The 24,999-nt window shown below is 39.0% G+C and overlaps 1 protein-coding gene across 1 annotated transcript in view; it reads left to right on the top strand.

Annotated features, from left to right (window-relative positions):
- PDE4D (phosphodiesterase 4D) overlaps positions 1–17,759 on the top strand; it is an 854,127-nt gene extending 836,368 nt beyond the window's left edge. The window contains exons 8-15 of the mRNA XM_034656261.1: positions 758–930; positions 1,524–1,622; positions 2,689–2,853; positions 3,854–3,953; positions 10,305–10,459; positions 11,318–11,442; positions 11,933–12,113; positions 12,840–17,759. Coding sequence (XP_034512152.1) covers positions 758–930; positions 1,524–1,622; positions 2,689–2,853; positions 3,854–3,953; positions 10,305–10,459; positions 11,318–11,442; positions 11,933–12,113; positions 12,840–13,256 — 1,415 coding nt within the window. The 3' untranslated portion in view covers positions 13,257–17,759. The remainder of the gene's footprint in view (positions 1–757; positions 931–1,523; positions 1,623–2,688; positions 2,854–3,853; positions 3,954–10,304; positions 10,460–11,317; positions 11,443–11,932; positions 12,114–12,839) is intronic.
- Positions 17,760–24,999: the final 7,240 nt, after the last annotated feature.

The raw sequence follows: 24,999 nt of genomic DNA, 5'->3' as shown, positions 1-24,999 counted from the left end.
CACGCTATGTGCAAGGATGAGTTAGAGGAGCTCACTGCCTTGAAATAGTTGATGAAAATACTGAGGCATCTAATATATTTTGTTTGGAAACAACAATTGAATCTGACAGTTACTTATCAGATGATACTGGAAATTACCTTTGCTCTCCTTGTTACATCATAACCATTATCTCACTACAGTATAGAAAATATAAAATAGCAGAAAGAATATAGGTCATTCAAATATATTGTTTGTATTCTTACATTTTGACCCATTCTTACATTTGAACCCGTTAGGTTCACCCAGTGCTGTTTTTATATTTGTGGATGAAGTTCCTTTCTTTTCAAAACAGGTATTAAAACTGGAATCCTTAGTTGGCAAGAGCAGTTTCCAAGCCACTAAGTGAATTTCAAACAGGGACAGAGTTAATGAACAGTGGAAATAACCAATATGTTTTGCTTTTTCCAAGTCTGTTATCATAAGTCTTGCAAAAAAAAAAAAATTACAGCATTCCATCCAAGTAGTAACCACTAAATACATTTGATGTTAATTATTTTGCAGTGGGATTTATTTGCTCTATTTTGTGTTGGAGGGTATCATAATAAGTCCACATCAAATTGTAAATACTCAACTTCTCTAAAAGAAGTGTTTCTTGGAAACATTTTCTGGAATATATCATGATTAATTAAAACCTGTCGAGTTATGGACGTTATGATTAAAAAGTGACAACTTGGGTAGACGTCACAGTAAATGTAGAACCTTTTCTAAATTTCGTCAGATAAGCAACATGAAGTGGAAATTCCTTCTCCGACTCAGAAGGAAAAAGAGAAAAAGAAAAGGCCAATGTCTCAGATCAGTGGGGTCAAGAAGTTGATGCACAGCTCCAGTTTGACGAATTCAAGCATCCCAAGATTTGGGGTTAAAACTGAACAAGAAGATGTCCTTGCCAAGGTAAGAAGATTTTAAAGATCATGATCATAATATGTTGGGGTACCTTTTAATGAGTTTTAATTCTTTCTCTTTTAAATAGATGGGCTAGTTCATTAATTTGTGGGGTCCTTTTTTTTTTGAAAGGTGGCAAAGTACTTTATAAAGCTCTTTACAAATTATTTGGGTGTTATTAATATGTGGATTTATACAGGTGGTTTGGTGTATGTGTTTGTTGCTTTTTTACATCTCCATTTGATTGACCTTAAAGAGTTAGAAATATTTTGTGTGTTTTGGGTTTTAGGAGAACAGTTAAGGTTTTGTGAATAGATTTTATCTATTGAAGAAATGCTTTGAAATTGATAGTCAAAGTATGTAACTACTGTGTCGTCAAAGTCATAAAGTTAAGCCATACTATTCAGTTTTCAGTACATTTAAGTAGGTTTACCTAAAAGTTTGCCTGTACTTATGGAGGTGCATCCATTACATTTAATATGAATCTTTTTTGTAAAACCTAGCACTCTTTTTATTAAAGTCAGTTACGTTTAAATGACTGCGTTCATTGATTTATATTCTACTTCTGCTTCCTATTTTTTTCAATCTTTCTGTAACCCCAGGAACTAGAAGATGTGAACAAATGGGGTCTTCATGTTTTCAGAATAGCAGAGCTGTCTGGTAACCGGCCTTTGACTGTTATCATGCACACTATTTTTCAGGTAACGTGGTTAAGTTCTATCACCTTTCCTTTATTGGGTGACATAATGTCGAGTCTGTGAAATGTGCTAGTGTTTTATCTTCTTTACTGTTCACCCTCTTTTGCTTATTTTGATACTTTTTTTCTTATTTGCCCCTTTACCTTAATGAAGTATGGAGTGTGGGTCAATCACAACTAAACCAATTTTGTTATTTTTTTTTCCATTACAAGAAGTAGTCATGTGGGAAAATTGAAGCAATTCATTAAAACAAGAGTTTAAAAATCATGTCCATGGGGCGCCTGGGTGGCACAGCGGTTAAGCGTCTGCCTTCGGCTCAGGGCATGATCCCGGCGTTACGGGATCGAGCCCCACGTCAGGCTCCTCTGCTATGAGCCTGCTCCTTCCTCTCCCACTCCCCCTGCTTGTGTTCCCTCTCTCGCTGGCTGTCTCTATCTCTGTCAAATAAATAAATAAATAAATCATTAAAAAAAAAAAAAATCATGTCCATGACCTGATTTGCATAGAGAGTGGAGTACTAACTTAGAAATGAATAAGCTCCTTTCTGACCAACCTTAGAAGATAATTTCTTCAGTTGCTGTTTCTTGTACTGCTCTCTTCTCCATATCAGTTTCCCATTCTTGTTGAGCTTTTGCCCCAACACAGGATTAGGATAGAAATGAGGAGTTGAGGCTGCAGACACCCTGGAACTGGCATGGCATGTTCCGACCCTAGAGAACATGTTGAGTTTCAGTTGGTGTGATCCATTAGCTAAAGTCGGTGGTACTGGACTGAAGCTACCTTCATGATGGTCCGACACAGACACTTTGACAGTTGGCGGCTCATTCCTGACACCATACTTCTTAAGGAAAGCAACGTTCGGCCCCAGAAGGACAACGCTACCCTGGCTTTGTCCCCAAAGCCCCTGGTATTCTCAGAGGGTTCCATTTCCCTCCCTAGACACTATGAGATGCTGTTTCTATTCTGGGTTATCCATAGGTGACACCGGTGTGATTTTTCTGTTAACACACTCTATGGAAAATGTTTTTTCTATGCAAACAAAATATTAAGAGGATTTCCTTTCCTACAGGAACGGGATTTATTAAAAACATTTAAAATTCCAGTAGACACTTTAATTACATACCTTATGACCCTGGAAGACCATTACCATGCTGACGTGGCCTACCACAACAATATTCATGCTGCAGATGTGGTCCAGTCAACACATGTGCTGTTATCTACACCTGCTTTGGAGGTAAATCTGGTTTCTAAAACTCTGAGACCACTAACCTGCTACGCACAAACATCTCTTAAACTTTTATACTGAAGGGTGTGGGGCAGAAAATTAATGGCTTCATTGGAAGTATGTTGAGTTATAGGGAAAAAAATGTTGTTGTGATTAATAAACAGTTCAGTCTTTGATGAATTTTGTCTGTGAAAGTTGATCAAAGACTTAGGGATTCATCTCTTCATGATACTGCTTCTTTGAAATGACCTAGTGGACATTCCATAAAGTACATCTGGCTTATTCAGTTTCAGTTAGTTTTTTTGGAATTTAGCCTGATGCCTTTTACATTTATGGTTCAAAGGATGATGTTATTTATAAAATAGAGACAAAGCTTTGATATTTTTCATAGAATTTTTCAGAAAGAAACATCTTTAATTCTACCAGATTTTAAGAAGTTGTTCCATTAAATGTTTATTAAGACAATTTGATTTCCTTAATCATTTGGAGGAAAGATTCTCTTTTGCTAATATATTTTATAGTTCAGATTGTTTTCATCATAAAATTGTGTTAGTACCTCATCATATGAGTGAGTGGTTCTCTACTGGGATTCTTCCTCCCTATTCCTCCTGCCCTGACCCCCAGGCACATTTGACAATATGTGGAGACATGTCTGTCACAAGTTGGAGATAGATGCTTTTGACATCTCATGCTTCAGGTCAGGGACCCTGATACTACAGTGCACAGGGTAGCCTCCCACAACAAAGAATAATCTGCCCCCAAATGTCAATTCTGCTGAGATGGAGAGTCCCTGGTCTGAATGAAAGAAAATAATTTCTTGTGTCATTAATTTTATGTACATTTTCAGGACATCCTTAAACATCTTAAATACTTTTAAAATAAGCTGTTAAATATTTTGAAGCTTCATTCTCTTTTCCAACAAATTCTAGGAAGCAATTTTGCATTTGTACATACCTTTCATTGCATTATTACAGAGTGTCGATGTTATGTGTCTTGTCTGAATTTACAGGCTGTGTTTACGGATTTGGAGATTCTTGCAGCAATTTTTGCCAGTGCAATACATGACGTAGATCATCCTGGTGTGTCCAATCAGTTTCTGATCAATACAAGTGAGTGAAGTTTGTTTGTTTTTGCAGAATAAATTTTTCCTTTGTATGTCTTAGAATGACCGAGTTTGTTTATAGACTTGGGGTGTTTCCAGAGTCATAATGTTCTTTTGAGATGTGTAAATGTGCACTTTATTGATAGTGTGTGTTAATGTAACCTAGCTCTGAAAATTATTGTTCTATACCATGAGGCTTATGTTGTTTGAAAAACATGCATTCCAGTACTTCTCTAGAAATAATAGGTTAGTAGACAAGGGTAATCAAAAGTGAAAGTTTGCAGAATGATTTATATAGTTATATAGTCCCTAAAGTTTTAAATAAAAACAGGAAAAGTTAAATCTTCCTCACTTTATGTAGGTTTTCATTTCATCCTCTTCAGAGGCTATGATTACTCTTTCCTCATACACCACCATGGCTATCTCTGTTCTTTCCTTTTTATATCTTCTGTTGAGGGCAATAGGAACATCTCTTTGACTTACTATCTCTTTTGATTTCTCTTTTATTTAAATATTTTCACCATTAAGCTTTTTTCTCATCTGTGACATTTCATCGAATAAGAAGTCAGTACTTGGGATGCCTGGGTGGCTCAGTCGGTTGAGCATCTGTCCTAGGCTCAGGTCCTGATCTCAAGGTCCTGGGATCGAGCCCCAGGCTCCCTTTTCAGCAAGGAATCTGCTTCTCCCTCACCCGCCAACCCTCCCAACCTCTGCTCATGCACGTGCTCGCCTGCTCTTTCTCTCTCTCTCAAATAAATAAATAAAATCTTTATTTAAAAAAAAAAAGGCATCACTAAATTTGGACATATGAGGAGTGGTAGAGGCTGTTTATTATGGGGCATCTCTGACACACAGCTTCATAGAAAACCTCTGTAGGGAATGTTTAGGCAGTGCTTGAACTATGCCTTTGCAAAAAGGTTTAAGTTTTACAAAATTTTTATTCTTTTGACGGTTGAAGTTAATTGGTAAATGATTTAAATGTAGTAGTATTTAATTTCCTCCCACCGCAATAGATTAATGTTTATAAATTCACATTTATATACAAAAAAAAAATAAATGCAAAGTTGTTAGAGAATCTCTTCTCTATTAAAAGTCTGCCCCTTTTTTGCTATGAGATTGTAGATAACAGCCTTCTTGTGACTAAAGAAGTCGAACTCTGTGGCGTCTTTCATTCCCCTTTTATTCCCTATACTTTGCTCTAGCCAGATTTAAAGAGGCAAATTTAAATGTAGCCTCACTTTGAGAGATTTAACTCGGATCTTTAAGATTATTTACATTTATTTTTTAGATCTCAATCGCCTTTGGACTACTCTATAACAAAATGTACTTCTGTGACTCATTTTATATGTACAAGGGTTAGGAAAGTCATGGATTTCCTGAGGTGTGGTTACTCAAGTACATTTTAAAAGTTTGGTTTATGAACTTATTAACTCAGGATTGGAGAGGCTAACATCTCATGTTCCAGCCATCCTATGAGAACCTATAAATGGGGTGCTTTCAAGAGTCATCAAGACATTACTAAATATTAACACATAAATGTTTATACACATCAGATGCAACTATATGAGCTTACAGTATCAGTGCTCAGGGTTGACTGTCCTTCTGAGAAGGGCAGAGAGGTCATATATTACAGTGTGCTCTACGTGGGCACTTTTCCTTAGCCTGACCGAATTTACTATTTTGATTCTTATGTATGTTTTGATACGTTCCTAACTTTTCAAAGACATAAACATTTTATTTTAATGTCGGCCTTTAAAAAAAGGTATGCAAAATATAGACTGGTGTGTTATCTTTGCATTCTACTCTCTACAATACTTTTGTTCTCATATTGTAACATTACAATTAAGAAGAGATTAGAGAACAGATTAGAATAACTGATGATAAAGTCAGTTTCCAAGTACTCTGATAATTTTTTTTAAGAAAAATGAGAACCAGCTCTGTTATTCTCTCTTGTAGATCCCTGAGGTCAAATGAGCTTAGGCTGGCCCTGGAGAACTCCTGCAGGCGTTAGGGTACCCATGGAGTGTGAAATTTAAGCTAGCAACACCTCAATCTGCAGATGAGTCTGATGTCCTCCAAAGCTTGAGACCATCTGAGATAGATGATGAACAAATTTAGGAGACAATTATAAATACAGTGACAACGACTACGGGTGTCTGCTTAAGGTTATTTTGCTGATGACCTGCCTGAGGTGGAAGGGTAACTAATCCTACTTCTGCAAGTACTTTGTTATTCAGTGATGGTGTGATGATCTTTCTTTGAGACCTCAGCAACACTGGGAGGGTAACAGTTCCCAGAGCAGCTTTGGATTGCTGATGTTTTCTCAAGGGTGGGGTGTGAGGAGGCTGTGTTATTCCTAAGAGAATGAATCAGCATCATCAACTGGTACATGAAAGTATCCCGGAGTGGATCAGGGCCCCGGGTCATTATGAGAATCCACTGCCTTAGTTAGCTTTTAACTAGGGGTCATGCCAGCAAGCATTTTATTTCAGGACACAGGAAGAGATTAATAAGTAACCAGTAACACAAGTAAGTTTGAATTTCACAGAGTTCTATAAAGGAGTCTCTCTCATAACTTGTAAACTTGTAATAATAGCTTTGTGAGATACTCTATCAAAATTATGTGATGATTTTTAGTTTCCCGCAAACCCTTTGTATATATAAAGACATTAAGCGTATATTTTCTGTTTTTTTCCTGATTGATTGAGCCTCAGTGATTCAGACTAGCACACTCTCAGCTCTTAACCTTGGAGCTGGTGCTGCCAACTTGTCCAAAGCCAAGGGTTGAATCTGTTTCTTATAATAGAAAAGTCTAAAGACTTCTAATCATCACATTTACAAACCCATAGTTGGGAGGTCATTTGTCCTATTTTAAGGAGGCTACAGAGGTGCAGTGAGGTTGCACGATCCCCCGCCCCCCTGCCCCCGTAGAAGGGTTCTGGAGCTCACCAGGCTGCTTCCCACTCCAGGTACTCCTCCGTTTCTTAGTTGTGACAATAGTTCCCATCATTTGTTCCACTTGTAGGTGCCAAATGATTTGATACTAAATGATACGTACACTCATGGTAAAGGTGCCAGCGGTTTTGAAAACAGAGACATCATTTCTGCAGGCAGAGTTGGTTCAGTTTTGTAAGTGATTGGGGTAATGGGGGACTCTGAGTAGGATTTTAAGAAGTTGAAATTCCAGGGTAAGCTGCATAAGTCTTTTTCAAGGACAGTACATGTAAATAAACCCATAAAATGTAAATAGCATCATAAAGTTTTGAATAGAACATGCTGAAGAGTATTTATCATAACAAAAGCATTTAAATTCACAGCATTGTTTTCTGGAACAATAAAGCCCTGTCAAAAGTACAGAATATATATAGTATTAAATTTTACTTAGAAAACAAGTAATTTTTGTTTATAGCAAAGATGCCTAAATTTTAGAGAAAAAGATTTACTCACATTGGTCATGTGTTCAAAGCATATGGCTTTGATTTCCAAGAGCAGAGACATTTCACTCTGCTGAAGTGGAGCTGGATTTAGCTACCAGTGTACACACTGTTTTATTTCTCTAGTCTTATTTTAAAATAAGCTTTCCATAGTTGTATCTGTAGATTATATATAGAATGTTATTTTTCTGCATAAATCTAACACTTTCAAAATAAGGATAAATTCATTTTTATCAAATATGATTATATAGAAATACTACAGAGATTGCTATTTTATTCAACAACAACAACAACAACAAAAATACTGAGAGCCTACTCTGTGCCAAACAGCGTTCAAGGCATTAGGAATATATGGGTGAACAAGGTAATGGGCCTGGCTCTGAAGAGCTTGCATTCCACTGGAAGAGAATAGACTGAATATCATATGGGACCGGTCAGGTGGAGAAAAATGAGACAGGTTACAGGCATAGAACATTAATGAATTGAAGGAGTGAGCCAGTTTTAATTCTTTGTCCTTGGCAACTAGATCTTAAAGCTACCACTTCCCTTTCCCATTTCAAGGAGAAATATTTTTTCAGAAATGCCAGGAGAAACCAGACAACCATGCACATTTCATGAATGACTTTTCATTTTATATAGGTTCTTAAGTCTCTAAATGGGTTGGGAGGTCTTTGGAGGAGACTGTTAAGACTCGAACAGAGATAATGACGAGTCAGGTGGAATGTGATCAGGGCTGAATCAGTAGTACAAAGTGTGAAGGACTTGACAGCAGAAAGTGAGCAGTTCTGCCTGTGGTAATCAGGAAGGGCTTCATGCAGGAGGTCACTTGTACTGGGCCTTGACGACAAACAGGTTTCAACAGAAATGTTCTATAAACTATTTCCTCACCCCCCACCCTACTTTCCTGTACCTTAGACCAAAGTGTTAAGGCAACTTTCTGGTGATTCCTGAACCTTCAAGGACTCTATGTAGAAGTGCTAGAGCAGCGTCTTTGGAGAAAAACTTCTCAGGAGATGCAGAGTCTCACCTCCTTTAGATGTGTGCACATGCCTTCAGCCCTAAAGAAGAGTAGAAAGTTAAATGACTACCCTGAGATTTAGATGCTTAAATGCTACCACGTGTTCATTTAAGAATTGGTGGTCTTCACCACCTTCTTGTTAACAGCCTCAAAACTGGAGAGGCAGGGCAGACCCACTCGTAAGCAGTCTTTTCATCACCTTTCTGGCCAGTCTGGATTCTTAGTAAACATCAGGAACCAACAGCTTTCCATGGCGGGCTTGCTCAGGACTCTTGGAGCGCACTGTGTGTGCCTGGCCATCTTTACATCGATTAGAATGGAGACTGACTGTTACAGCATCCGTATCACAGATCACCCTCTTCCATAAAGTAACAACGCCTCACCTTGTTCCTCCGCAGGCTCCACAGCCTTAGTTTCTTTCTTCTTTCTTCTTGAGGTGTATAAACCAGTCTGGGTTTTTGCAAGCCTGAATAAGTCCGTGCATTAATGCCCCTTATCTATATGCGTATTTATTCCCTTACAAGAACCCTAAAAGTTGACTTGGGCATTATTTGTCCAGTCAAAAAACATTTGCCTTCCTTCCAATATTTATCTATTTAATAGGATTCTGCTATAGAAACAATAATACCAGGTGCTAAGATCCTATATAGTGTTAATTTTTTTTATTTCTATGTTTAACGTCTATAGATAAATGTTCAGTTAGAAGCTTACAGAGACTATTTAAGAGTCAGACTTGACCAGATACTATCTGAATGAATGAATGAATGAATGAACACTATTGTTTTTATCCCCCCAGAAGAGACCGTACACACCTACTCCTTGGTACTCTACACATCTCTGTTCCTATAGTTTGAGAGCAAAAATTTAGATGTCTAAATTCCGATTTCTGTAGTACTGGTAAATTCATAGGATTTCACAATAGAAATATGTCTTGAACCTCTCTTCTCCTTCCTGGTTCCTTTAAAATAGTCATTGGATATTTCTTTCTTAGAAATGAATGTATATTTCCCATGCATTAGTCAGAAAAAAGATCAAATACATGTGCTTTTGGTCTTTACAGTGACCTAAGTGGAAACAGAATAAAGCGCCATTTTTTTTTTTTTTTTTAATGACTTCCTTATGGAGTCGGGTCTGCTCTTTACAGGAACCAGGAAAGAAGCAGGATCTTACTGCCTAAAACACTCAGGTCCAGGGCGGTCGTAAGGGAACAGCAAAATCTTCACTATGGAGTTATGTAGGCAGCTGAACAAATGTCTCTGTGAGTCATGAGCATGCAGGTGGGAAGGGCAATAATCTGTATATAGTGACTGCCATGTTACTCGGAAAAGAACATGGAAAAAATGAGTAAAACTTCGACTGACAAAGCTATGCATGGAAAAAAATGAGTAAGAGCAGCATGAGCAAATCTAAAATTGTTCATTTGTTCCAGACTGTTCTTGAGTATAATCCTAAATCACATGATCCTTACATTCTATGAAATGTTGGGAAGGTGGTCCACGATAGCAGGAACATGATACTTTATGCTGTTGACCTGTTAAAACTGTTAAAAATGAAGTTATGTTCTGCTGCTCGTGGAGCTCCCTGTGGTAGATCTGTAGGGGAGGTTCGAGAACATTCGGCCCAACTTTTCTACCACTTTAGAAAATAGGCAGCTGACGAGCATAGAATGAAATGACTTGTCACATGTCAGTAGCATTAGAAGTCACTTCCAACATTTCAGTGCTCTTTTCCACTGTTATATTAACTAGTGTATTCTCTCCTGAGTTTTGTCATGTAATGGTAAGGCTAACAAATATGTTGAGGGGAAATTGGTTCTTATCTCAGAATATGAAGAATAAGATAAGAATAAGATAAACTCAGAAAAAAACGGCTTTTCTTATCTTCTATCTCCTTTCTTTCTTTCAAGACTCCGAACTTGCCTTGATGTACAATGATTCTTCTGTCTTGGAGAACCATCATTTGGCGGTGGGCTTTAAGTTGCTTCAGGAAGAAAACTGTGATATTTTCCAGAATTTGACCAAAAAGCAAAGACAATCATTAAGGAAGATGGTCATTGACATCGTAAGTAGCTGATAAAAGCAAAAAAGAGAGTTGTAATGCAAAGGGTTTTTTAAAAGAGTAAGAATGAGATGAGTATCAGGTAAACAGAACCATGTGTTTCAAAACCTCATCCTGTCCCTTACGTTCAAGAAGCCGCCTGTGCTGCTGGCACTGATGGTCTCCAATAGGTTTTCTCCTAGCAGTTTGGAGTTCAGAATAGTGACAGCTTGCCCTCATCATTCTAGTTTTATTTTCTCAACTTCTCCAGTCTGGTGGCAGGCAGGGAAAATGACTAACAAAAGCAGTTAGTTCAAATGGATTTTTTCCATTTGTGAAATGGAAAATAAACTCATGTCAGTAGACGGTGCTGTTTACGGACATCCATGGTGCATAGTATTATTCACAGTGATTACAAGACACAGGAAAGCCTCTGGTTATCAGAAACTTACTGCATTAAGCTTTGTACCTACAAAGGTAGGAATTATCTGTCTTGGAGCAGGAGAAAATTAACCAGTTTCTGAAGTATTATGTGAGCAACGTTGAATTACTTGGTCATAGTCCAGGTACCACTTTCTAGTCCAATGGAAAAAAACTTCAGAGCATGTGCTGATTTCTTATCCATGGGGATCTCATCCCCTTTTATTCACCGTGAAAGTGGTTGCTGGGTGCTTTCTGTATACTGCACTTGTTTATCTGGGCTTCCAGAAAACCTACAGCAAAGCAGAAGAGGCTGCCCAAAGGAGCAGTACAGAATTCCCACTCACTGCTGTTAGGTGCCATAGTGTTTTTCCATTTCTTTCACGTTCTGCATTACTATTTTCATGTGCAAATTCTGACTTTTCCTCTGGACTTTGTTACTTACTAAAATACTCTTTTAAGGTACTTGCAACAGACATGTCAAAACACATGAATCTCTTGGCTGATTTGAAAACTATGGTTGAAACTAAGAAAGTGACAAGTTCTGGAGTTCTTCTTCTTGATAATTATTCTGATAGGATTCAGGTAAAACATCATTTGAATTTATTCTGTTTGTGTGCATACGTGTCTAACTTTGATAAGACTTCTGTTTCCTTTCTTCCAGCTTATGATTTTAGTAATTTTCAGCAGAATTTTTTAACCAAATTCTTTATCTTGAGAATTAAACAGATAAAATTCTATTTGTTTTTTCATTTGCATTTGTGTTAAAAAAAAAAAAAAACAACCCTAATGTCTCTAAAAACCAGCCACTTAAGCAGCTCTGAATTTAATCAGCCATGCGCACATAAACAGTTTCTCATGACATTTAGGTACGGTGGAAGGGGCATTATTGGGGCCTATTAATACAAGTGTGAACCATACACAGACACATCATAGTTGCGCTGTTTGGAAGGAATCTTACACTACATGTATTTTTAAGTGTCAAATGTAGCCACTGTGAATTTCTAGCTAAAAAAAAAAAAAAAAAAAAAAAAGAAGAAGCAGGGGCTGAAAAAAGCATTTGTCTCTTTTAATAGGNCTTCAGAATATGGTGCACTGTGCAGACCTGAGCAACCCCACGAAGCCTCTCCAGCTGTACCGCCAGTGGACCGACCGCATCATGGAGGAGTTCTTCCGCCAAGGAGACAGAGAGAGGGAGCGGGGCATGGAGATCAGTCCTATGTGTGACAAGCACAATGCATCTGTGGAAAAGTCACAGGTGATGCATTAAGCATGAAGTTTGCAGAGAGAACAAAACTCCAACCTAAACATTTGATTGCTTTGTACACACATCATACAGTATTTCATTGGGTCTTTAAAATTACTTTGTTCTTGACAAGCTCAATTTCACTTTAGTGTTTATGAGCCAGAAAACTCTCATTCTTATGATTTTTATTCATATGGTCATATATTCATTTCCTATGACATTATATTCATCCATTATGACTGTATTCATATAGTATATACATATCTAGAGAATTTGGGCTATCTGAACTTCTAAGTGAATTTGGTTATATGAAACATATAGAGTACCTGGTCTGATTTCAGTTATCTAGATTCACCTATAACTGGGCCATTTTTAAATAAAGGCCAGTTCTAATGCCCAGGCCCTACTATGTAAACAAATGGACATTTTTTACATCATAAATATACTCTTGAACTAAGAGTTCTTGCCAATTTTCACCAGCTGGTAACAACACCTTTATATGTTCTGTTGCCTAAAATAGTGACTATTATACCACACTCAGGCTAGAAGTCTTCTGTTCAGTGTTATGTTTGTGGGCATGTTACATTTTTTATATTTTAATGTAAAATTTATAAATGTGTATAAATTGCTAGTATTAGATACATAATCAGGTATATTGTAGGATCTAGTTCACCTTTTCCATTGTTTCTTAGTCCTGAGTCTTATATTCAAATCAGAATTTTTTTTTTTTTTAACTAGGTGGGCTTCATAGACTATATTGTTCATCCTCTCTGGGAGACATGGGCAGACCTTGTGCATCCTGACGCCCAGGACATTCTGGACACTTTGGAGGACAATCGTGAATGGTACCAGAGCACAATTCCTCAGAGCCCCTCCCCAGCGCCTGATGACCAGGAGGAAGGCCGACAGGGTCAAACCGAGAAGTTCCAGTTTGAACTAACGTTGGAAGAAGATGGCGAGTCTGACACCGAAAAGGACAGTGGAAGTCAGGTGGAAGAAGATACTAGCTGCAGTGACTCCAAGACTCTCTGTACCCAAGACTCAGAGTCTACTGAAATTCCCCTTGATGAGCAGGTGGAAGAGGAGACAGTAGGGGAGGAGGAAGAGAGCCAGCCCGAAGCCTGTGTAGTAGAAGATCATTCTCCTGACACGTAACAGTGCAGAGAATGTCACGCCTTTTCTTTGTTCTTTTCTTTCTTTTTTTTTTTTTTAATTTAAGTAGAAAAATTGTTTCCAAAGTGCATGTCACATGCCACAACCATGGTCACACCTCACTGTCATCTGTCAGGATGTTTGTTTGAACAAAACTGACCTTGACTACTCAGTCTGGCGCTCAGGAATATTGTAACCAGTTTTTTCACCTCCGTGTCATCAGAGCAAGGAGGACATCGTCACGGACAGCATTTTAACAAGATTTCAGCTTGGTAAGAGCTGACAGAGCAGAGAAAATCAACTCCAAAATGTTTTCAAGGGAGTGTGGCTCATCGGGCAGCCCAAAAGTTGATAGGCTTTGGGGTTTCTTTACTTTTTATTTGTTTGCAATATTTTCAGCAGAAAGAAGGCATTACACAGAGTGAACTCATGGATGAAGCAACAAATGTGTCAGGAACAGGACACAGCATGAATCTGTTACCAGGAGGAAGATGAGCCACAGAAATTGCATAATTTTCTAATTTCAAGTCTTCCTGATACATGACTGAACAGTGCGGTTCAGTGAGCTGCACTGACCTCTACATTTTGTATGATATGTAAAACAGATTTTTTGTAGAGCTTACTTTTATTATTAAATGTATTGAGGTATTATATTTAAAAAACTATGCTCAAAACTTCATCTGCCACTGGTTATTTTTTTCTAAGGAGTAACTTGCAAGTTTTCAGTACAAATCTGCGCTACACTGGATAAATCTAACTTACGAATTTTACTTGCACCTTAGAGTTCATAGCAATTAACTAATTTGTAGTGATTCATTGTTTTATATACCAATGACTTCCATATTTTAAAACAAAACCCAACTTTATGTTGCAGGAAACCCTTTTTGTAGGTCTTCATTTACTTTGCTTTCATTTTTCAGTCTTTTCAGATAAGCAGAGTTGCTCTGACATTTTTTTCACGGTGTACAAAGTGAATATTTGTTCTGTAATACTTTGATGTGCAATCTGTCTAATGTGTCCTAAGCTTCATAAACAATCATCAGTTGGTGTTGTCTGAAGCAAGTAAGAAATATATAAATACCCAGTAGCTAAAATGGTCAGTCTTTTTTAGATATTTTCCTACTTAGTGTCTTCTGATAACTTTTTGCTGTGTCAATAGACTCTCATTTCACAAGTGCATGTCTTTGTAATAACCCACACATTTTATGGTCATTTTTATTGTTTTCACAGTCAGTTGTAGTAAGAAAAACTTTTTCCCCTTGTGCTGCTTTATTCTTTAGTGTATGTTTGAACCTCTGTCCGTGGTCACTAGATGGGGTCTTATCAAATATATCACCACCATTCTGATTGATGAAGAGAAGCAGGTAGTCAGGCTAGAGTCACCATTCATTTTGACCACAAGGCCATATATAATGACTAACTTTTACTCTTGATTCATAGAGAAAAGTTAACAGCTAGCTAGATATTTTTAGCAATATTAGCAGAATATATTAATGAACACCACTACAACTAATGCTCTTTTGTTTCCTTGATTTCACCATGGGATTAAGAACTATATGAGGAATATTTTTAAGAAGAGATTTTAAGTGTAGCAACTACCCTTCCTTAATGGACAGCCACATAATGTAGAAGTGCTTTCTCAGTTATCATTGGTCCATAAGTATGTCTTGTAGAGGAGAGCTTTAAATTCACTGAGGGAAAGAAGGTGATGACACCAATGGCACCCGAGGTTGGCAATATAATACCACCCTAAAATACTAGTTTGGGTAAGAAGATTCTCCCTAAGTAACAGTGGTGGTTCTTGGCTGTGTTTAGCACCAAGAAATGTATTACAATTTTTGAGATTACTTCCCAGTATTTCCCTTCAAGTGCCATCATGGGGTACTTACTTAGTTTTGACTTTCTTCCCATTTCAGTTCTTAATAAAGTATTTGCCTTCTCTATGAAGAATTTGGAGCCCAAATAATTATTTTTCACAATGATATCCAAGAATTGAAATAGAGAACAAAAAGGTTATCTGACCAAATGGGAAATAAATGGTCAAGAAAAGCTGTGACCCTGAAAAACATTTATATTTGGGATTTCTCAAGGAGCCTACTGGGGACTAATAACTAAGTCATCAGCCAGGGAAATGACCCAAAGCTGAAGATTGTCCCTAATTTAGTACCCTGAGATCCACAGGGGAACCTTTGATAGAAAAGTCATGTAGCTCGGATCTGTTCTTAGAGCAGAACAGAAATCAACTAGTTAATTATCAGATTTCCACGCTCCTCTCCCTGAAAAAAAAATCAGTAATCTTTCTAATAAAGCCCTGTGTTTAGCCAGGTGGTTTCACAAGAACATTTGGAAGCTTGTTTAATTTTAGTTGTCCTTGATGGAGGTCTAGAAGAAAAGGCAAACAATCTAGAGCTTATTCCTTTATCCAAAATATTGTCATTCTCTCCTCTCACTAATGTTTGGTATTTCCCCCACAGAGTGCCTAAAATCTTAATAATAATAGGAAAAAAAAATTAAAGTAGCAATATATCAAAAACAAAACAAATCCAGACCTGAAAGGATTTGTAACTGCATTGAAAAACAGAGGGTTTGTTTGTTTTTTTCAGTTTGTTGGTTTATAATGGTCACATGTTGTGAAGATACTCACCGATGGACAATCAAATTGTAGAAAAGGCATACATAATATTCCAAGAGACAGGGACTAATGCACTGTACAATCTGCTTATCCTCTCCCTTCTTTCTCTTTCCTTCTCTCTCGCCAAAGTGTGCTTCAGAATTATACACTGCTTTAAAAAGAACATCCTTATACAAGTGGCTTTACATTTCCTAAAATGCCATGAGAAAATGCAATATCTGGGTACTGTATGGGGAAAAAATGTTCAAGTTTGCATAAAACCAGTACATTTCAGCTTGCAAGTTACTAAACACAGTAATGCTGTTCTAATTTTATTTTCTTTTACATCACTTAAAATTCACAAGAAAATAATGTAGATAGAACAAATTGCAGACAAGGAAAAAAAACTTGAATGAAATGGATTTTACAGAAAGCTTTATGATAATTTTGGAATGCATTATTTATTTTTTGTGCCATGCATTTTTTTCTCACCAAATGACCTTACCTGTAATAAAGTCTTGTTTGTCTGTTTACAACCATGTATTTATTGTAATGTACATACTGTAATGTTAACTGTAAATTATCGGTTCTTATTAAAACATCATCCCATGATGGGATGGTGTTGATATATTTGGAAACTCTTGGTGAGAGAATGAATGGTGTGTATACATACTCCTTGTACATTTTCTTTTCTCCTGTAATATAGTCTTGTCACCTTAGAGCTTGTTTATGGAAGATTCAAGAAAACTATAAAATACATAAAGATATATAAATTTAAAAAACATAGCTGCAGGTCTTTGGTCCCAGGGCTGTGCCTTAACTTTAACCAATCTTTTCTTCTGTTTTGCTGCATTTGAAAGTAAGGTAATGGGGGTGGGGGGGACTAGGGCTGGGCATTTTACATCCAAGCTTTGAACCAATTGGATTTCTGACAAGAGCTGGAAGATGCTGAGACCCTTCTGAGATACAAGCTTTTAAGTACTTCTTGCCATGAAGCAGCACTGCATGTATAATGATTCTTTTCCCCATCTGTTGATCAGAAGCTACTTCTGTTAGTTACATCTGATTGTTGGTTTTTTTGTTTTTGTTTTTACTTTCAAACACTAATAGGGAAAATATATTCTTTTCCAATGTTAACAGTCTTTTTGGCTTCTTAAGCACATAGACAAACTTGATTTGAAACTAGAGCCTCAGGTCTCATGTGTTGGTCACTTTTTCATCAGCTTCCTGTCAAGTTATGAGAATACGTAATAGGAAAAGGTCATTTTTTTAACCCTGGGATTTTTCACCTAAGATCAACTAGATTTCCATAATGTATGTAAATCCATAGATAAAACACAGTTTTTATATGATGCTAATTCACACAAAAATGATTCACCATTCTCTAGAATTTGTTTCTGCAAAACGACTATGGCTTTCAAATTTTAAAAATTAAACTTGGCATAATGGCCTATTCCCAAAAGTTAGGAAAAATTCCCACTGGGTGGTATGAAAACTGCCTCCCGCTCTTGCCCAGCCCTCGGAGCACTTGACTTATCGAGAGATCCTTTTTCTAGGAAAAATGAGCCTCCTGTTATTTTATTTTATTTTTTTGACACAAACTGTAGATTTTAGCAGCCCTGGCCCAAAGGAATTTGATTACTTTTGTTTTAAACAGTACAAAGGGGACACTATAATTATGAAAAACATCCTTACTGATTTTGGTTGTTTTTAATTTTATTTCTTAGGATATGTTTTCAGAGTGGTAAATTGTGTGTGAGCATTACAAATGATGATGATTCTTTTAGTGGTTTCTTAGCCTCTCTTACAGCCCATGGGGATAGTACTGTACATCAATACCTTCATATGAAATTTTTATATGCAATGAAAATAAAAGCATGGGTTGATTCTGCCTATTTATGACTCGATCTTTTACAAATAAAAGAAAGATTATTCCTTTTAAATTGTAGGTCAACCAGCACAGGTTTTCAAGAGTAATGAAGATGGATGAAGTGAAATGAAAGGAGGATCGTGGCATAAGTTAGTACTGATACTCATAATCAAATGAAACCAAATAAATTATGTAGATTCACCTTGCTATAGAAAAAATTGCCCAAACTATTTAGATGGCCCTTAAGATTAAGCAGTGTTTTCTAAACAGGGTTGGGAAGGGGACATCTCCTCTTAATGAAGTGTTCTGGTATACCGAGTGATTCAGACATTCAACAATTTTTGGGGGGGGGGTACATAATCCGCCAACTACAAGGTTCTAAGGAGTCAGCAGAGAACAAGACAGTCTCTGCTTTCCTGAGCTCAGACTCTGGAAAGGACACAGGCATTAAATATTTCCAAACACATGTCATCATTAAGTGCTCAGTACAAATGAAGAAGCTTCGGTGGTGTGATTAAGCAGGAACCCGAACTTGATCTGGAGGGCCAAAGAAGCCTTCCTTAAGAAAGAGATTTGGGGCTAAGTGCTTAAGGGTAGTGAGAGGTAACTAGGCAAGAAGGGAGAGTTGATAGGAAGAGGAAGGGGGTCCAGATGAGAAACTCCACTTGCAGAAGTCCTGAGATACCAATGAGCTTGAGAGCTCTGGAGAAATGGAAGGAAAGCAACACTCCCCCATTACTGTTTACCCCTTACCTTGCTCTAATTTCCTTTATAATGCTTATTACAAACTGACTTATCCATCTGTGTATTTGTCCATTCTCTGACTCTCCCACCAGAATATAGCTCCATGAAAGCAAAGTCTGCTTACACCTAAAACCTGCCTTGTGGACTCTAAGTGTTTAATATTTGTTGAATATAGCCACCAAAGTGATATTGGATAGAATTCAGTCTGATAAAACATTTTGGGGTCTTAGAGAATGTGTTAAATTGATACCATAAAAATATTCTTGTGGTTGTTTTTGAGCTTGCTAAGATCCCAGATGAATAAAGTTTAGAGTGTTTTTATCTTATTGCTAACCAAAAACTCTGTCTCTTCCTCACAAAAATTTTTTTCTGTATGACAAAAATAAAAATCCATTTTTTGTGATGAGAGTAAAAATTTCAACAAAAATTTAATCCCCAGAACCCTCAATACTTAAAAAGAATAAGGATAACTAAATAGAATGGTATGCTTAGCCCCTCACTAATTTCCTCCCACTACCACAAAGAATGACAGTGACTATAGCTAGAAGGTGCCCAATTGACACCTTCAGGGAATTCTTGATCTAAATAAACACAAGGTCCCTTCCTCAGAGTCTATGGAACCAAAAAACCAACTGCCTTCTCTCCCACTTGTTTCCCCAAATTGATTTAGGTCAATTTGGGTGTGTTAAGCCCCTCTGAGTTTAGGGCTCTCACCTGGAGACATTTCCTCAGCTACATAAACAGCTATGAACCTAAAACAGCAAAACACTAGGCTTGGGGGAGGGGGAGGGACATACTTCCGGCGGGAGGGTCCCACTTCCGGTTGCCGCAGTGCTCCACCCGCAGTGCGCAGGCGCTTAGGCACGGAGCCTTGTTTCAGAGGGATTCCGCCTGCGCTTTCCCAGCTTCCTGGTTTGCGCACCGTTTCCCCCACAGCTGCTCACCTGTCTCCAGATACTCAATGTCAAACTGAGTGCAGTGGCTTGGAATCTTAGTCCACGGACTTGGGTGAGCAAGAAATACTACTTGATTTCATTTCAGTGAATGAATCGGGGCTCCGTGTCTCCCCAGGGTGTTGGGAATTTCCATCTTTGTCATTATTAGCACATCCCCCTCCCGCTCAAAGCAAGCTTCTCTCCTCCGGTTGAGCCTGAGCACGTGACCTGTGTTGTCCAATCGGTGATTCCTTACAGTCTGTCCGCCCTTTGCCTACTCGTCATGCGTGCGATAAACCAGTAATATAAGCTGAAGTTGGGAACCCGGTTTGGGGCCCTACTTCCTTAAACTGGCTATGTAGTTTTTGTGTCTAAAAAGAGCCTGTTCTAATGTCTCATTACCTACTCAAATGGCTGCAAACAAAACTACTGCCCTTTTCCTGATCCCAGGAACCCTCTCTCCACTGGCCTTTAGAGACTCCTCTCTCCTTCCATATTTTGTTCTTGATTGGAATTAAAAAAAAAAAAAAAGACTAGAGGTGATTATGACTGTTTGTTCCCCCTCTCCCCTTCACAAGAATCCTATTACTTGAAATATGGAGAAGAAAACGTTATAGGAAACGGAAAAAACAAACAAACAAACACACACCAAGAAGGCAGTTGCTGTTCCTGGGAGAGAAAGGATGGACAACCCTGAGTCAGGATCTGGAAGGGAAGAGAGAACTAGAAATTTTACCTTCCTCTTCAAGCTGGGACTGGGCAGTGTGGAGATCCAGGAGAGCGGACTCTGGTAAGAATTCGTAAGCCTTGCTGCCTTTCTCACGTTTGCTAAGATCCCATCTGCAGGCTTCGGAGTGAGTGGGGTTTTAGGCAGAGGTTGTAGCCCCAGTAGCTACTAGAATTTGGAAAGACTTTCCATTAATTTTAGTTTCCCTTTTGCTGTTTAAGAGAACTGGTAGCAGTTTACTGGAGAATTCCTGGGAGTCCCGTCAACCCTGAGTGGGTCTCTACTTCGTGGATAGATATGGGGGCTTCTGATTTGGTGTGGAATTATTTGACACGAAGCTTCCCAAACAATCCATTTTCCATTATCCTGGTTGACTGCAAATTAGACTCTGATTTCTGGCTGGCGTCTTGATGATGCACCCCGACGAGGGTGCCACGGCAGAGGCCCAGGTGTTTCAGGTGTTGGCTCTGGAGTGGTTGCAGCTGTAACAGAACCAATTTAGTGGACTTTTGTTTATGGTCTTTGTTTCTTTCCTCAACCCAGATAGCCCTAGGGAGAAACAGAAGGTTCTCCAAGAGCATTTTGTAATTCTTCCTCTCATTTTGCTTAGGTTCTTAGCACAATGGCCTTATATGGACTCTTTTTTTTTTGCAAGAGAAACAAAAGTGTTTCTTCTATCAATGCAGACTTCAAGAGAACTGCTGAGTTCAGGGCTCCAGGGAAAAGGGGAGCCAAGCTGTTCTGCCTGAATCATTCCCAGGCCTGCCCTTGAGCTCAGCAGTCGCATTCAAATGGCATGCTGATGAGCAAAGACACCTCTAAGGTTTTTATTGTTCAAACCCCACCCACAGAGCTGAAGAGCTGATGACAGCTAGGGCCTGGCGCAGGGGCCTATGGGGAAGCCATGCATAGCATTGCTTCAAGGGAGGTCCAAAATGCTGGTGTAAGTATCCAGGGCTAGTGCTGTCCGTATGGAAGGGCTGAGGCCTTTGTGGCGCCCCTCGGACTCTGGGAGAAACTGGGAAATCTCTGGCTGGCGTGAAGCACACCTGGCTTTCAGAGTCCTGATCTGGGCATACACTTCAACTAGTCTGAGCTCTGTTTTTGGTTTTTCTTCTAAGAACTGCTTCACCTGTTGGGTAGTTGGTTTTTTGTTTGTTTGTTTTACATTTTTGTTGTTTTGTTTTGTTTTTAATTTTGTAGAAGTAATACAGGTACATTATTTAAAACGTCAATTCTGACCTGATCCATTATGATGTGTAAGTTGGCTTGGGCTTCCCTAAAAAAAATACCACACAGATCTAGTGGCTTCAACAACAGAAATTTATTTTCTCACAGTTCTGGAGTCTGGCAGTTGAAGATCAATGTATCAATAGGTTTGGTGTCTCTTTAAGCCTCTCTTCTTGGCTTGTAGATGAATGCCTTCTCCCTGTGACTTCACACAGCCTTTCCTCTATGTGTCCCCATCCCTGGTGTCTGTGTGTAACTAGTCTCCCCTTATAAGGATGCCGATCAAATTGGGTTAGTTCTACATATATGACCTTACCTTTTCAAATGCCCTATCTCCAAATAGAGCCACGTTCTGAGGTATTGGGGGTTAGGGCTTCAATACAGAGATTTGGTAGGGGACACCATTCAACACTTAACAGCCAAAAAAAAGGAAATCCTTTACCTGTCTGCACCGATTTTTACCTCCTAAAAGCCTAGACCCCCTTTTAATTTTTCTCCCTGCTTTTACTGCCATATTTGTAAATGACTTGTTTATACCACTACTTGCCTTTCTGATTTTAGGTAACTTCTTACTGACAGATGAGGCTTTCCCCTCAGATCCTGTCCTCACATGTTCTCTTAAAGTCTTCTACTAGAATTCTATCACATGTTCTGGTTGCATTATTATTAAAAGTTTGCCTTGTCATGGTCCTACAAAAATAAATTATAGCCAATACATGTCATTTATTATAATTACATTTCCATTTTTATGTAACTTCATTCCTCGAGGTCATAATTATTTCATTTTCTTATTACTTTAATTTGTAACATCCTTACTACTCCTTGCCCCGTGCACTCCACTGAAACAAGCCTACATTTATTGTGGTTGACCACGTCAGGAGGCATTGGCTTTCACAGTCCCCCATGCCTGCTCTATCTGGGATGTTATTTCCTAGGCATATGGCTCTGAGATCTTGTCTTGACTGCTGTCTTTGAATCTTTGTTCAGCAACCTCCTGGACAGTCACTTTCCTACCGGCTCTGCTCGATCTGCCATTTCCTGGATCCTAATGTGTTCCATTGGCTTAATTTATCTGTTACTTTGCTTAGTTTGGTATAGCTCATGTACTAGTAGCTTCCTGAGAAAGGAAGCAGAGCAGGTAAGTTTATAAAACTTATAATATGATAAGTTTTATTTTTATTTTACCCTATCTGGATGATAGTTCAGTAGAGAATTATGAGTTTCTTAACTAGGTGGACAAGCAGATTACTTTGGGGGAAAGCCCCAGATATGTGCGAATGGAGGGTCACTTTGGAAAATGGTGGGATCGTCGTGGGCTTCCTGGAAGGCTTGGAATGACTTTGAACTTCTATGTCAGTGTGGCTAGCCCATTTGCAGACCACTTATTTACCTGATAATTTCCCCCAGGAACCTTCCCTGGCTCCCAGCTCATTTGTCCATTACCTTGAGTTCCTCTGAAACACCCCCTGGAAAGATTTTTCTCCTTTGTGCATACCCCGTATTTTGCAGTTTGGTTTGCTTCCGCTTAGTACTGATGATCCTTGGTGATCATCCCCTTGTTGGCGTCTGTATGAAGTGTTTTATATTGCTGTTTTGGGAAGGCCAGAGCATGTCATCAGAACTCAGTAGCCATTAAATCTAGCTTAGTGCCCTGCACTGGGGGATTCTCGGGCTGCTCAGGGCCTCGTGGGAGTATTTCATTTGTACACACTAAGAACATCCTGAGAGGTCCGCCTCTCATGCACCATTCACAATAGGCTTGCCTTTTAAATAGCTTTCCATTTGATTTGAAAGAGCATAGTCCCACACAGTTTTTCAAATGCATGGAAAATCCCTATAATTTTCCTGTCTGCACCTTCTTCTCAGGCAGCCCACATAATTCTTTGCTGCATGTGAAAGAGAGAGGGATGGGGGGCGGGAGGGGGGAAGGTCGCAGATGACGTTTGGGTTCTGCAGTGGCCTTTCCTGCTTAACTGCTCTGTATGAGGTATACTCCTTCCCCTAGGAGTGAAGGAATAATGAGTGAGCACAACTGTATTCCACACTAGCGTCACCACCCCCACCACCCCCACTGCCAAATCCGTGCACTCCGCAAGCACTTCCTTTTGTGTTCATGAAACACTTCTAACAAAAAAGGAATTTAAAAAGGAACACAGGCTCATTGTCAAAAATCTGTAGAGAACCAAAAAGCATAAAAAGGTAGAAAGAAAAGAGACTCCGAGTACCACACCCAGAGCCAACCACCGTTCATACTTTGTCGTGTTACCAGTGAAAGATTTATTTATTAATTCATCAAATATTTGTTGAGCACTTACAGGATACTGGGCCTTATTCTAGTTGCTGCAAATACAGGTGTAAACAGACAAGGTCCTTGCTCTTGTGAAAATGCACATTCCTTTCCCAGCATGTCCACCCCTGCCCACACCGACACTTGTTCTATACTTAGTTAGGCCTAGGCTGAAGTCGAGTGTTCATGGATGTCCTGTTGGAGATGTCTCCAGACGTTCTATCCCCTATAGTCCTAAATGATGGAGGAAAGACATTAGAGTTCAAAGCCGGTGGGAATTCTTGAGACATCTTTGGTGCAAAAAGGTGATTTTATTAAAGCATGGGGACAGGACCGTGGGCAGAAAGAGTTGCACCAGGGTCATGAGGAGTGGCCCATTATATACTTTCAAGTTGGGAGGCAGTTAGGAATAGCGTATCTCTAAGGAATTTTGGAAGCAAGGTTTCCAGGACCTTGAGGGGGCTAGCTCTTGTTAGGAAAAGGTCATTTATTACTAATAAAACCTTAGTCATGGGGCGCCTGGGTGGTGCAGTCGTTAAGCGTCTGCCTTCGGCTCAGGGCGTGATCCCGGCGTTATGGGATCGAGCCCCACATCGGGCTCCTCTGCTTTGAGCCTGTTTCTTCCTCTTCCACTCCCCCTGCTTGTGTTCCCTCTCTCACTGGCTGTCTCTGTCAAATAAATAAATAAAATCTTAAAAACAAAACAAAACAAAAAACCTTAGTCATGAGAACCTTCAGATGTATATTGGTGGGCCATATGCTTGGGGGATGATTGGCAACGCATACCTTGGGGGGTTTAGAGATAAAGGAAGTTTCGAAAAGAATGTTCATATGTCAATGTAGACTTATAGGATCCTGGGAAGGGAGGTGATGGGCTAGGATTGCCTTTTGCCCTTAGCAAAGTATTAACACTGGGGCAGTTGAGTCCCTAGAGGAATGTCACTCTGCCTGTTCCAAGGACTTGTCAATGGGCCGTAGGGAGTAAGGAAATTTCAGAATTTCTCTTCTGCCTTTGTTTCCCAGATCACTAAACAGCCCCGCCTCCTCGCATCTCTCTAGGCTGGATTAGGGGGTCCTCCTCCTGTCTTGATGCAGGCTGCTTCTTGCCTGACCATGCAAAGTGAGAGGCACCCTGCTTTGAAGTAGAAAGGTCCACACATGGTGTTGGTTGAACATCTGACCAGCCATTACATCCTTTAAGGACCAAGAAGGATTTAGAGTGAGTCCATCACTGACAAATAGAGGGATTTTTGTGCTGGTTTCTTTCAAGTAAGCTACTGGGCTAGTCCTTAGGTTACTGTAAGCACACCCTTAGTTATGTCTGCTGGTGTAGACACGAACT

This window comes from Ailuropoda melanoleuca, chromosome 3, assembly GCF_002007445.2.
Source record: "Ailuropoda melanoleuca isolate Jingjing chromosome 3, ASM200744v2, whole genome shotgun sequence".
NCBI classification, from domain to species: domain Eukaryota; kingdom Metazoa; phylum Chordata; class Mammalia; order Carnivora; family Ursidae; genus Ailuropoda; species Ailuropoda melanoleuca.
This window is presented reverse-complemented; position numbering and strand designations above follow the sequence as displayed.